A 15597-nucleotide genomic window follows, 5' to 3' on the forward strand; every position below is an offset into this window, starting at 1 on the left:
AAGGCATTAGTTATAACACGGTTACGCCAGGTGAACAACTCCATCATGTCTAGTATTGATAATCCTGTAGTTAAGGCATTAGTTATAACACGGTTACGCCAGGTGAACAACTCCATCATGTCTAGTATTGATAATCCTGTAGTTAAGGCATTAGTTATAACACGGTTACGCCAGGTGAACAACTCCATCATGTCTAGTATTGATAATCCTGTAGTTAAGGCATTAGTTATAACACGGTTACGCCAGGTGAACAACTCCATCATGTCTAGTATTGATAATCCTGTAGTTAAGGCATTAGTTATAACACGGTTACGCCAGGTGAACAACTCCATCATGTCTAGTATTGATAATCCTGTAGTTAAGGCATTAGTTATAACACGGTTACGCCAGGTGAACAACTCCATCATGTCTAGTATTGATAATCCTGTAGTTAAGGCATTAGTTATAACACGGTTACGCCAGGTGAACAACTCCATCATGTCTAGTATTGATAATCCTGTAGTTAAGGCATTAGTTATAACACGGTTACGCCAGGTGAACAACTCCATCATGTCTAGTATTGATAATCCTGTAGTTAAGGCATTAGTTATAACACGGTTACGCCAGGTGAACAACTCCATCATGTCTAGTATTGATAATCCTGTAGTTAAGGCATTAGTTATAACACGGTTACGCCAGGTGAACAACTCCATCATGTCTAGTATTGATAATCCTGTAGTTAAGGCATTAGTTATAACACGGTTACGCCAGGTGAACAACTCCATCATGTCTAGTATTGATAATCCTGTAGTTAAGGCATTAGTTATAACACGGTTACGCCAGGTGAACAACTCCATCATGTCTAGTATTGATAATCCTGTAGTTAAGGCATTAGTTATAACACGGTTACGCCAGGTGAACAACTCCATCATGTCTAGTATTGATAATCCTGTAGTTAAGGCATTAGTTATAACACGGTTACGCCAGGTGAACAACTCCATCATGTCTAGTATTGATAATCCTGTAGTTAAGGCATTAGTTATAACACGGTTACGCCAGGTGAACAACTCCATCATGTCTAGTATTGATAATCCTGTAGTTAAGGCATTAGTTATAACACGGTTACGCCAGGTGAACAACTCCATCATGTCTAGTATTGATAATCCTGTAGTTAAGGCATTAGTTATAACACGGTTACGCCAGGTGAACAACTCCATCATGTCTAGTATTGATAATCCTGTAGTTAAGGCATTAGTTATAACACGGTTACGCCAGGTGAACAACTCCATCATGTCTAGTATTGATAATCCTGTAGTTAAGGCATTAGTTATAACACGGTTACGCCAGGTGAACAACTCCATCATGTCTAGTATTGATAATCCTGTAGTTAAGGCATTAGTTATAACACGGTTACGCCAGGTGAACAACTCCATCATGTCTAGTATTGATAATCCTGTAGTTAAGGCATTAGTTATAACACGGTTACGCCAGGTGAACAACTCCATCATGTCTAGTATTGATAATCCTGTAGTTAAGGCATTAGTTATAACACGGTTACGCCAGGTGAACAACTCCATCATGTCTAGTATTGATAATCCTGTAGTTAAGGCATTAGTTATAACACGGTTACGCCAGGTGAACAACTCCATCATGTCTAGTATTGATAATCCTGTAGTTAAGGCATTAGTTATAACACGGTTACGACAGGTGAACAACTCCATCATGTCTAGTATTGATAATCCTGTAGTTAAGGCATTAGTTATAACACGGTTACGACAGGTGAACAACTCCATCATGTCTAGTATTGATAATCCTGTAGTTAAGGCATTAGTTATAACACGGTTACGACAGGTGAACAACTCCATCATGTCTAGTATTGATAATCCTGTAGTTAAGGCATTAGTTATAACACGGTTACGACAGGTGAACAACTCCATCATGTCTAGTATTGATAATCCTGTAGTTAAGGCATTAGTTATAACACGGTTACGACAGGTGAACAACTCCATCATGTCTAGTATTGATAATCCTGTAGTTAAGGCATTAGTTATAACACGGTTACGACAGGTGAACAACTCCATCATGTCTAGTATTGATAATCCTGTAGTTAAGGCATTAGTTATAACACGGTTACGACAGGTGAACAACTCCATCATGTCTAGTATTGATAATCCTGTAGTTAAGGCATTAGTTATAACACGGTTACGACAGGTGAACAACTCCATCATGTCTAGTATTGATAATCCTGTAGTTAAGGCATTAGTTATAACACGGTTACGACAGGTGAACAACTCCATCATGTCTAGTATTGATAATCCTGTAGTTAAGGCATTAGTTATAACACGGTTACGACAGGTGAACAACTCCATCATGTCTAGTATTGATAATCCTGTAGTTAAGGCATTAGTTATAACACGGTTACGACAGGTGAACAACTCCATCATGTCTAGTATTGATAATCCTGTAGTTAAGGCATTAGTTATAACACGGTTACGACAGGTGAACAACTCCATCATGTCTAGTATTGATAATCCTGTAGTTAAGGCATTAGTTATAACACGGTTACGACAGGTGAACAACTCCATCATGTCTAGTATTGATAATCCTGTAGTTAAGGCATTAGTTATAACACGGTTACGACAGGTGAACAACTCCATCATGTCTAGTATTGATAATCCTGTAGTTAAGGCATTAGTTATAACACGGTTACGACAGGTGAACAACTCCATCATGTCTAGTATTGATAATCCTGTAGTTAAGGCATTAGTTATAACACGGTTACGACAGGTGAACAACTCCATCATGTCTAGTATTGATAATCCTGTAGTTAAGGCATTAGTTATAACACGGTTACGACAGGTGAACAACTCCATCATGTCTAGTATTGATAATCCTGTAGTTAAGGCATTAGTTATAACACGGTTACGACAGGTGAACAACTCCATCATGTCTAGTATTGATAATCCTGTAGTTAAGGCATTAGTTATAACACGGTTACGACAGGTGAACAACTCCATCATGTCTAGTATTGATAATCCTGTAGTTAAGGCATTAGTTATAACACGGTTACGACAGGTGAACAACTCCATCATGTCTAGTATTGATAATCCTGTAGTTAAGGCATTAGTTATAACACGGTTACGACAGGTGAACAACTCCATCATGTCTAGTATTGATAATCCTGTAGTTAAGGCATTAGTTATAACACGGTTACGACAGGTGAACAACTCCATCATGTCTAGTATTGATAATCCTGTAGTTAAGGCATTAGTTATAACACGGTTACGACAGGTGAACAACTCCATCATGTCTAGTATTGATAATCCTGTAGTTAAGGCATTAGTTATAACACGGTTACGACAGGTGAACAACTCCATCATGTCTAGTATTGATAATCCTGTAGTTAAGGCATTAGTTATAACACGGTTACGACAGGTGAACAACTCCATCATGTCTAGTATTGATAATCCTGTAGTTAAGGCATTAGTTATAACACGGTTACGACAGGTGAACAACTCCATCATGTCTAGTATTGATAATCCTGTAGTTAAGGCATTAGTTATAACACGGTTACGACAGGTGAACAACTCCATCATGTCTAGTATTGATAATCCTGTAGTTAAGGCATTAGTTATAACACGGTTACGACAGGTGAACAACTCCATCATGTCTAGTATTGATAATCCTGTAGTTAAGGCATTAGTTATAACACGGTTACGACAGGTGAACAACTCCATCATGTCTAGTATTGATAATCCTGTAGTTAAGGCATTAGTTATAACACGGTTACGACAGGTGAACAACTCCATCATGTCTAGTATTGATAATCCTGTAGTTAAGGCATTAGTTATAACACGGTTACGACAGGTGAACAACTCCATCATGTCTAGTATTGATAATCCTGTAGTTAAGGCATTAGTTATAACACGGTTACGACAGGTGAACAACTCCATCATGTCTAGTATTGATAATCCTGTAGTTAAGGCATTAGTTATAACACGGTTACGACAGGTGAACAACTCCATCATGTCTAGTATTGATAATCCTGTAGTTAAGGCATTAGTTATAACACGGTTACGACAGGTGAACAACTCCATCATGTCTAGTATTGATAATCCTGTAGTTAAGGCATTAGTTATAACACGGTTACGACAGGTGAACAACTCCATCATGTCTAGTATTGATAATCCTGTAGTTAAGGCATTAGTTATAACACGGTTACGACAGGTGAACAACTCCATCATGTCTAGTATTGATAATCCTGTAGTTAAGGCATTAGTTATAACACGGTTACGACAGGTGAACAACTCCATCATGTCTAGTATTGATAATCCTGTAGTTAAGGCATTAGTTATAACACGGTTACGACAGGTGAACAACTCCATCATGTCTAGTATTGATAATCCTGTAGTTAAGGCATTAGTTATAACACGGTTACGACAGGTGAACAACTCCATCATGTCTAGTATTGATAATCCTGTAGTTAAGGCATTAGTTATAACACGGTTACGACAGGTGAACAACTCCATCATGTCTAGTATTGATAATCCTGTAGTTAAGGCATTAGTTATAACACGGTTACGACAGGTGAACAACTCCATCATGTCTAGTATTGATAATCCTGTAGTTAAGGCATTAGTTATAACACGGTTACGACAGGTGAACAACTCCATCATGTCTAGTATTGATAATCCTGTAGTTAAGGCATTAGTTATAACACGGTTACGACAGGTGAACAACTCCATCATGTCTAGTATTGATAATCCTGTAGTTAAGGCATTAGTTATAACACGGTTACGACAGGTGAACAACTCCATCATGTCTAGTATTGATAATCCTGTAGTTAAGGCATTAGTTATAACACGGTTACGACAGGTGAACAACTCCATCATGTCTAGTATTGATAATCCTGTAGTTAAGGCATTAGTTATAACACGGTTACGACAGGTGAACAACTCCATCATGTCTAGTATTGATAATCCTGTAGTTAAGGCATTAGTTATAACACGGTTACGACAGGTGAACAACTCCATCATGTCTAGTATTGATAATCCTGTAGTTAAGGCATTAGTTATAACACGGTTACGACAGGTGAACAACTCCATCATGTCTAGTATTGATAATCCTGTAGTTAAGGCATTAGTTATAACACGGTTACGACAGGTGAACAACTCCATCATGTCTAGTATTGATAATCCTGTAGTTAAGGCATTAGTTATAACACGGTTACGACAGGTGAACAACTCCATCATGTCTAGTATTGATAATCCTGTAGTTAAGGCATTAGTTATAACACGGTTACGACAGGTGAACAACTCCATCATGTCTAGTATTGATAATCCTGTAGTTAAGGCATTAGTTATAACACGGTTACGACAGGTGAACAACTCCATCATGTCTAGTATTGATAATCCTGTAGTTAAGGCATTAGTTATAACACGGTTACGACAGGTGAACAACTCCATCATGTCTAGTATTGATAATCCTGTAGTTAAGGCATTAGTTATAACACGGTTACGACAGGTGAACAACTCCATCATGTCTAGTATTGATAATCCTGTAGTTAAGGCATTAGTTATAACACGGTTACGACAGGTGAACAACTCCATCATGTCTAGTATTGATAATCCTGTAGTTAAGGCATTAGTTATAACACGGTTACGACAGGTGAACAACTCCATCATGTCTAGTATTGATAATCCTGTAGTTAAGGCATTAGTTATAACACGGTTACGACAGGTGAACAACTCCATCATGTCTAGTATTGATAATCCTGTAGTTAAGGCATTAGTTATAACACGGTTACGACAGGTGAACAACTCCATCATGTCTAGTATTGATAATCCTGTAGTTAAGGCATTAGTTATAACACGGTTACGACAGGTGAACAACTCCATCATGTCTAGTATTGATAATCCTGTAGTTAAGGCATTAGTTATAACACGGTTACGACAGGTGAACAACTCCATCATGTCTAGTATTGATAATCCTGTAGTTAAGGCATTAGTTATAACACGGTTACGACAGGTGAACAACTCCATCATGTCTAGTATTGATAATCCTGTAGTTAAGGCATTAGTTATAACACGGTTACGACAGGTGAACAACTCCATCATGTCTAGTATTGATAATCCTGTAGTTAAGGCATTAGTTATAACACGGTTACGACAGGTGAACAACTCCATCATGTCTAGTATTGATAATCCTGTAGTTAAGGCATTAGTTATAACACGGTTACGACAGGTGAACAACTCCATCATGTCTAGTATTGATAATCCTGTAGTTAAGGCATTAGTTATAACACGGTTACGACAGGTGAACAACTCCATCATGTCTAGTATTGATAATCCTGTAGTTAAGGCATTAGTTATAACACGGTTACGACAGGTGAACAACTCCATCATGTCTAGTATTGATAATCCTGTAGTTAAGGCATTAGTTATAACACGGTTACGACAGGTGAACAACTCCATCATGTCTAGTATTGATAATCCTGTAGTTAAGGCATTAGTTATAACACGGTTACGACAGGTGAACAACTCCATCATGTCTAGTATTGATAATCCTGTAGTTAAGGCATTAGTTATAACACGGTTACGACAGGTGAACAACTCCATCATGTCTAGTATTGATAATCCTGTAGTTAAGGCATTAGTTATAACACGGTTACGACAGGTGAACAACTCCATCATGTCTAGTATTGATAATCCTGTAGTTAAGGCATTAGTTATAACACGGTTACGACAGGTGAACAACTCCATCATGTCTAGTATTGATAATCCTGTAGTTAAGGCATTAGTTATAACACGGTTACGACAGGTGAACAACTCCATCATGTCTAGTATTGATAATCCTGTAGTTAAGGCATTAGTTATAACACGGTTACGACAGGTGAACAACTCCATCATGTCTAGTATTGATAATCCTGTAGTTAAGGCATTAGTTATAACACGGTTACGACAGGTGAACAACTCCATCATGTCTAGTATTGATAATCCTGTAGTTAAGGCATTAGTTATAACACGGTTACGACAGGTGAACAACTCCATCATGTCTAGTATTGATAATCCTGTAGTTAAGGCATTAGTTATAACACGGTTACGACAGGTGAACAACTCCATCATGTCTAGTATTGATAATCCTGTAGTTAAGGCATTAGTTATAACACGGTTACGACAGGTGAACAACTCCATCATGTCTAGTATTGATAATCCTGTAGTTAAGGCATTAGTTATAACACGGTTACGACAGGTGAACAACTCCATCATGTCTAGTATTGATAATCCTGTAGTTAAGGCATTAGTTATAACACGGTTACGACAGGTGAACAACTCCATCATGTCTAGTATTGATAATCCTGTAGTTAAGGCATTAGTTATAACACGGTTACGACAGGTGAACAACTCCATCATGTCTAGTATTGATAATCCTGTAGTTAAGGCATTAGTTATAACACGGTTACGACAGGTGAACAACTCCATCATGTCTAGTATTGATAATCCTGTAGTTAAGGCATTAGTTATAACACGGTTACGACAGGTGAACAACTCCATCATGTCTAGTATTGATAATCCTGTAGTTAAGGCATTAGTTATAACACGGTTACGACAGGTGAACAACTCCATCATGTCTAGTATTGATAATCCTGTAGTTAAGGCATTAGTTATAACACGGTTACGACAGGTGAACAACTCCATCATGTCTAGTATTGATAATCCTGTAGTTAAGGCATTAGTTATAACACGGTTACGACAGGTGAACAACTCCATCATGTCTAGTATTGATAATCCTGTAGTTAAGGCATTAGTTATAACACGGTTACGACAGGTGAACAACTCCATCATGTCTAGTATTGATAATCCTGTAGTTAAGGCATTAGTTATAACACGGTTACGACAGGTGAACAACTCCATCATGTCTAGTATTGATAATCCTGTAGTTAAGGCATTAGTTATAACACGGTTACGACAGGTGAACAACTCCATCATGTCTAGTATTGATAATCCTGTAGTTAAGGCATTAGTTATAACACGGTTACGACAGGTGAACAACTCCATCATGTCTAGTATTGATAATCCTGTAGTTAAGGCATTAGTTATAACACGGTTACGACAGGTGAACAACTCCATCATGTCTAGTATTGATAATCCTGTAGTTAAGGCATTAGTTATAACACGGTTACGACAGGTGAACAACTCCATCATGTCTAGTATTGATAATCCTGTAGTTAAGGCATTAGTTATAACACGGTTACGACAGGTGAACAACTCCATCATGTCTAGTATTGATAATCCTGTAGTTAAGGCATTAGTTATAACACGGTTACGACAGGTGAACAACTCCATCATGTCTAGTATTGATAATCCTGTAGTTAAGGCATTAGTTATAACACGGTTACGACAGGTGAACAACTCCATCATGTCTAGTATTGATAATCCTGTAGTTAAGGCATTAGTTATAACACGGTTACGACAGGTGAACAACTCCATCATGTCTAGTATTGATAATCCTGTAGTTAAGGCATTAGTTATAACACGGTTACGACAGGTGAACAACTCCATCATGTCTAGTATTGATAATCCTGTAGTTAAGGCATTAGTTATAACACGGTTACGACAGGTGAACAACTCCATCATGTCTAGTATTGATAATCCTGTAGTTAAGGCATTAGTTATAACACGGTTACGACAGGTGAACAACTCCATCATGTCTAGTATTGATAATCCTGTAGTTAAGGCATTAGTTATAACACGGTTACGACAGGTGAACAACTCCATCATGTCTAGTATTGATAATCCTGTAGTTAAGGCATTAGTTATAACACGGTTACGACAGGTGAACAACTCCATCATGTCTAGTATTGATAATCCTGTAGTTAAGGCATTAGTTATAACACGGTTACGACAGGTGAACAACTCCATCATGTCTAGTATTGATAATCCTGTAGTTAAGGCATTAGTTATAACACGGTTACGACAGGTGAACAACTCCATCATGTCTAGTATTGATAATCCTGTAGTTAAGGCATTAGTTATAACACGGTTACGACAGGTGAACAACTCCATCATGTCTAGTATTGATAATCCTGTAGTTAAGGCATTAGTTATAACACGGTTACGACAGGTGAACAACTCCATCATGTCTAGTATTGATAATCCTGTAGTTAAGGCATTAGTTATAACACGGTTACGACAGGTGAACAACTCCATCATGTCTAGTATTGATAATCCTGTAGTTAAGGCATTAGTTATAACACGGTTACGACAGGTGAACAACTCCATCATGTCTAGTATTGATAATCCTGTAGTTAAGGCATTAGTTATAACACGGTTACGACAGGTGAACAACTCCATCATGTCTAGTATTGATAATCCTGTAGTTAAGGCATTAGTTATAACACGGTTACGACAGGTGAACAACTCCATCATGTCTAGTATTGATAATCCTGTAGTTAAGGCATTAGTTATAACACGGTTACGACAGGTGAACAACTCCATCATGTCTAGTATTGATAATCCTGTAGTTAAGGCATTAGTTATAACACGGTTACGACAGGTGAACAACTCCATCATGTCTAGTATTGATAATCCTGTAGTTAAGGCATTAGTTATAACACGGTTACGACAGGTGAACAACTCCATCATGTCTAGTATTGATAATCCTGTAGTTAAGGCATTAGTTATAACACGGTTACGACAGGTGAACAACTCCATCATGTCTAGTATTGATAATCCTGTAGTTAAGGCATTAGTTATAACACGGTTACGACAGGTGAACAACTCCATCATGTCTAGTATTGATAATCCTGTAGTTAAGGCATTAGTTATAACACGGTTACGACAGGTGAACAACTCCATCATGTCTAGTATTGATAATCCTGTAGTTAAGGCATTAGTTATAACACGGTTACGACAGGTGAACAACTCCATCATGTCTAGTATTGATAATCCTGTAGTTAAGGCATTAGTTATAACACGGTTACGACAGGTGAACAACTCCATCATGTCTAGTATTGATAATCCTGTAGTTAAGGCATTAGTTATAACACGGTTACGACAGGTGAACAACTCCATCATGTCTAGTATTGATAATCCTGTAGTTAAGGCATTAGTTATAACACGGTTATGACTGTGTTTTACGACAGGTGAACAAGTCCATCCACGTGAACTCGCTGGACGTGCCGGACATTGATCTGATGGCCACCAACGGAGTGGTTCACGTTGTGAAGAACATCCTTTACCCCGGGGGTGAGTTACCTGTGTGTGTGTGTGTGTGTGTGTGTGTGTGTGTGTGTGTGTGTGTGTGTGTGTGTGTGTGTGTGTGTGTGTGTGTGTGTGTGTGTGTGTGTGTGTGTGTGTGTGTGTGTGTGTGTGTGTGTGTAACCATGTATCTGTGATCTCTAGACCTGCCTGTGGGTCGTGAGTCTCTGCTGGAGCTGCTGAAGAAACTCATCAAGTACATCCAGTTCAAGGTAGCGCAGCGGTGTGTGTGTGTGTGTGTGTGTGTGTGTGTGTGTGTGTGTGTGTGTGTGTGTGTGTGTGTGTGTGTGTGTGTGTGTGTTATTGGCTGGCCATATCTTCAGTCAGATATATTTAATTTCTGGTCTTACCTCAACCTCTCATTTGTTGTTGTGTTTTAGTACGTCTCTGGATTCTCCTACACCAAAATCCCCCTCACCTTCATCAGTAAGTTCATCGTTACCGTCTTCATCATCGTCGATTGTTCTGAACATCGACGTAATGCCAGCTTGTGTTCGTTTGTTTTGCAGAGAGGACAATCACCACGACAACTCACGTCCAAGCGGAATCACACGTGGATTCAGGTAAACAGATGTTTTTGTCAATGTAATGACTCCTCTAGTTATTTATGTTCGATGTTCTTAGCAGTGTCACACGTCAGTCCCACGGCAGCCTTGTACGTTACTGTAGCGACCTGGCAACTTTGTCAAGGGGTTCGGGATCTCTTGGCGTAATGGCTCAAGTGTCGGACAGAGGTTGTTCTGATAGACAGAGGCTGATCCAGTTGTTTATCTTCCATGTGGAACGTTGACCTCTGACCCTTTCTATCTTCCATGTGGAATGTTGACCTCTGACCCTTTCTATCGTCCATGTGGAACGTTGACCTCTGACCCTTTCTATCTTCCATGTGGAATGTTGACCTCTGACCCTTTCTATCGTCCATGTGGAACGTTGACCTCTGTCCCTTTCTATCTTCCATGTGGAATGTTGACCTCTGACCCTTTCTATCTTCCATGTGGAACGTTGACCTCTGACCCTTTCTATCTTCCATGTGGAACGTTGACCTCTGTCCCTTTCTATCTTCCATGTGGAACGTTGACCTCTGACCCTTTCTATCTTCCATGTGGAACGTTGACCTCTGTCCCTTTCTATCGTCCATGTGGAACGTTGACCTCTGACCCTTTCTATCTTCCATGTGGAACGTTGACCTCTGACCCTTTCTATCTTACATGTGGAACGTTGAACTCTGTCCCTTTCTATCTTCCATGTGGAACGTTGACCTCTGACCCTTTCTATCTTAAATGTGGAACGTTGAACTCTGTCCCTTTCTATCTTCCATGTGGAACGTTGACCTCTGACCCTTTCTATCTTACATGTGGAACGTTGAACTCTGACCCTTTCTATCGTCCATGTGGAACGTTGAACTCTGTCCCTTTCTATCTTCCATGTGGAACGTTGACCTCTGACCCTTTCTATCTTCCATGTGGAATGTTGACCTCTGTCCCTTTCTATCGTCCATATGGAACGTTGACCTCTGTCCCTTTCTATCTTCCATGTGGAATGTTGACCTCTGTCCCTTTCTATCGTCCATATGGAACGTTGACCTCTGACCCTTTCTATCTTCCATGTGGAACGTTGACCTCTGTCCCTTTCTATCGTCCATGTGGAACGTTGACCTCTGTCCCTCCCTATCTTCCATGTGGAATGTTGACCTCTGTCCCTCCCTATCTTCCATGTGGAATGTTGACCTCTGTCCCTTTCTATCTTCCATGTGGAACGTTGACCTCTGTCCCTTTCTATCGTCCATATGGAACGTTGACCTCTGTCCCTTTCTATCTTCCATGTGGAACGTTGACCTCTGTCCCTTTCTATCTTCCATGTGGAACGTTGACCTCTGTCCCTTTCTATCTTCCATGTGGAACGTTGACCTCTGACCCTTTCTATCTTCCATGTGGAATGTTGACCTCTGTCCCTTTCTATCGTCCATATGGAACGTTGACCTCTGACCCTTTCTATCTTAAATGTGGAACGTTGAACTCTGTCCCTTTCTATCTTCCATTTGGAACGTTGACCTCTGACCCTTTCTATCTTCCATGTGGAACGTTGACCTCTGACCCTTTCTATCTTCAATGTGGAACGTTGAACTCTGTCCCTTTCTATCTTCCATGTGGAACGTTGACCTCTGACCCTTTCTATCTTCCATGTGGAACGTTGACCTCTGTCCCTTTCTATCTTCCATGTGGAACGTTGACCTCTGACCCTTTCTATCTTCCATGTGGAACGTTGACCTCTGTCCCTTTCTATCGTCCATGTGGAACGTTGACCTCTGACCCTTTCTATCTTCCATGTGGAACGTTGACCTCTGACCCTTTCTATCTTACATGTGGAACGTTGAACTCTGTCCCTTTCTATCTTCCATGTGGAACGTTGACCTCTGACCCTTTCTATCTTAAATGTGGAACGTTGAACTCTGTCCCTTTCTATCTTCCATGTGGAACGTTGACCTCTGACCCTTTCTATCTTACATGTGGAACGTTGAACTCTGACCCTTTCTATCGTCCATGTGGAACGTTGAACTCTGTCCCTTTCTATCTTCCATGTGGAACGTTGACCTCTGCCCCTTTCTATCTTCCATGTGGAATGTTGACCTCTGTCCCTTTCTATCGTCCATATGGAACGTTGACCTCTGTCCCTTTCTATCTTCCATGTGGAATGTTGACCTCTGTCCCTTTCTATCGTCCATATGGAACGTTGACCTCTGACCCTTTCTATCTTCCATGTGGAACGTTGACCTCTGTCCCTTTCTATCGTCCATGTGGAACGTTGACCTCTGTCCCTCCCTATCTTCCATGTGGAACGTTGACCTCTGTCCCTCCCTATCTTCCATGTGGAATGTTGACCTCTGTCCCTTTCTATCTTCCATGTGGAACGTTGACCTCTGTCCCTTTCTATCGTCCATATGGAACGTTGACCTCTGTCCCTTTCTATCTTCCATGTGGAACGTTGACCTCTGTCCCTTTCTATCTTCCATGTGGAACGTTGACCTCTGTCCCTTTCTATCTTCCATGTGGAACGTTGACCTCTGACCCTTTCTATCTTCCATGTGGAATGTTGACCTCTGTCCCTTTCTATCGTCCATATGGAACGTTGACCTCTGACCCTTTCTATCTTAAATGTGGAACGTTGAACTCTGTCCCTTTCTATCTTCCATTTGGAACGTTGACCTCTGACCCTTTCTATCTTCCATGTGGAACGTTGACCTCTGACCCTTTCTATCTTAAATGTGGAACGTTGAACTCTGTCCCTTTCTATCTTCCATGTGGAACGTTGACCTCTGACCCTTTCTATCTTCCATGTGGAACGTTGAACTCTGACCCTTTCTATCGTCCATGTGGAACGTTGAACTCTGACCCTTTCTATCTTAAATGTGGAACGTTGAACTCTGTCCCTTTCTATCTTCCATGTGGAACGTTGACCTCTGACCCTTTCTATCTTCCATGTGGAACGTTGACCTCTGACCCTTTCTATCTTCCATGTGGAATGTTGACCTCTGACCCTTTCTATCTTCCATGTGGAATGTTGACCTCTGTCCCTTTCTATCGTCCATATGGAACGTTGACCTCTGACCCTTTCTATCTTAAATGTGGAACGTTGACCTCTGACCCTTTCTATCTTCCATGTGGAACGTTGACCTCTGACCCTTTCTATCTTACATGTGGAACGTTGACCTCTGACCCTTTCTATCGTCCATGTGGAACGTTGACCTCTGACCCTTTCTATCTTCCATGTGGAATGTTGACCTCTGTCCCTTTCTATCGTCCATATGGAACGTTGACCTCTGACCCTTTCTATCTTAAATGTGGAACGTTGACCTCTGACCCTTTCTATCTTCCATGTGGAACGTTGACCTCTGTCCCTTTCTATCGTCCATATGGAACGTTGACCTCTGTCCCTTTCTATCTTCCATGTGGAACGTTGACCTCTGTCCCTCTCATGTGGGATATTGACCTCTGTCCCTCTCATGTGGGATATTGACCTCTGTCCCTCCCTATCTTCCATGTGGAATATTGACCTCTGTCCCTCCCTATCTTCCATGTGGAATATTGACCTCTGTCCCTCCCTATCTTCCATGTGGAATATTGACCTCTGTCCCTCCCTATCTTCCATGTGGAACGTTGACCTCTGTCCCTCCCTATCTTCCATGTGGAACGTTGACCTCTGACCCTTTCTATCTTCCATGTGGAACGTTGACCTCTGTCCCTTTCTATCTTCCATGTGGAACGTTGACCTCTGTCCCTCTCATGTGGGATATTGACCTCTGTCCCTCTCATGTGGAATATTGACCTCTGTCCCTCTTCCATGTGGAATATTGACCTCTGTCCCTCTCATGTGGAATATTGACCTCTGTCCCTCCCATGTGGAATATTGACCTCTTGTTGATAAGGTAGCCTAATTGGTCTCTTGTTGATGAGGTAATTGGTCTCTTCTTGATGAGGTAATTGAGCTGTCGTTAGTAGAGAAGGAGAGTCCAGGCCAGTATCTGTCCTTTTGGGTATGAGCACAATCCAAGGTGAGCCTGGCTCGCTGTATTAGGAAACAGCAATGTGTGGATACGTAGTTTGGTGCAGGCTATTTGGGAAGTAAGAGGGACTGTCTGCCTCCCGTTAAAGGAGCAATCTGCAATTGCTGCATCCATTTTTGGAATATTAAAATAATGATATAAAGTGTACCCATTGATTCTTGAAGAATATGACTTAGTAATGCTTCATGAGCTTAGTTCAACTGTCGTACCCCATCAGAACCGAAAGAAGAAGCGTGTTTTACTCCAGGTGGTTTGGTGACCACGTTGTTATTGTTTAAACTACAGGTACTTATTTCAAATGCACTCAGAGAACTCTGTGGTTTTCTATCTGGTTGAGAGCTGTTCAGACAGCTGAGGTTTGTAGAGGTCTATGTATCTGATTCCAGCTATCTCTGTGGGTTGTCTTTCTCTTTATTGTGTATCTGATTCCAGCTATCTCTGTGGGTTGTCTTTCTCTTTATTGTGTATCTGATTCCAGCTATCTCTGTGGATTGTCCTTCTCTTTATTGTGTATCTCATTCCAGCTATCTCTGTGGATTGTCCTTCTCTTTATGGTGTATCTGATTCCATCTATCTCTGTGGGTTGTCTTTCTCTTTATGGTGTATCTGATTCCATCTATCTCTGTGGGTTGTCCTTCTCTTTATGGTGTATCTGATTCCATCTATCTCTGTGGGTTGTCCTTCTCTTTATGGTGTATCTGATTCCATCTATCTCTGTGGGTTGTCCTTCTCTTTATGGTGTATCTGATTCCATCTATCTCTGTGGGTTGTCCTTCTCTTTATGGTGTATCTGATTCC

The 15597-nt window shown here is 40.5% G+C and overlaps 1 protein-coding gene across 4 annotated transcripts in view; it reads left to right on the forward strand.

Moving 5' to 3' along the window:
* The window catches only part of LOC139537947 (periostin-like), an 86625-nt gene that overhangs the window by 55016 nt on the left and 16012 nt on the right, over nt 1-15597 (forward strand). For all 4 annotated transcript variants that reach the window (XM_071339856.1, XM_071339854.1, XM_071339853.1 and 1 more), the window contains exons 14-17: nt 10124-10226; nt 10383-10450; nt 10619-10664; nt 10748-10801. In XM_071339856.1, the coding sequence (XP_071195957.1) occupies nt 10124-10226; nt 10383-10450; nt 10619-10664; nt 10748-10801 (271 nt within the window). The remainder of the gene's footprint in view (nt 1-10123; nt 10227-10382; nt 10451-10618; nt 10665-10747; nt 10802-15597) is intronic.

The sequence above is a fragment of the Salvelinus alpinus genome, chromosome 13 (genome assembly GCF_045679555.1).
Source record: "Salvelinus alpinus chromosome 13, SLU_Salpinus.1, whole genome shotgun sequence".
Taxonomy (NCBI): domain Eukaryota; kingdom Metazoa; phylum Chordata; class Actinopteri; order Salmoniformes; family Salmonidae; genus Salvelinus; species Salvelinus alpinus.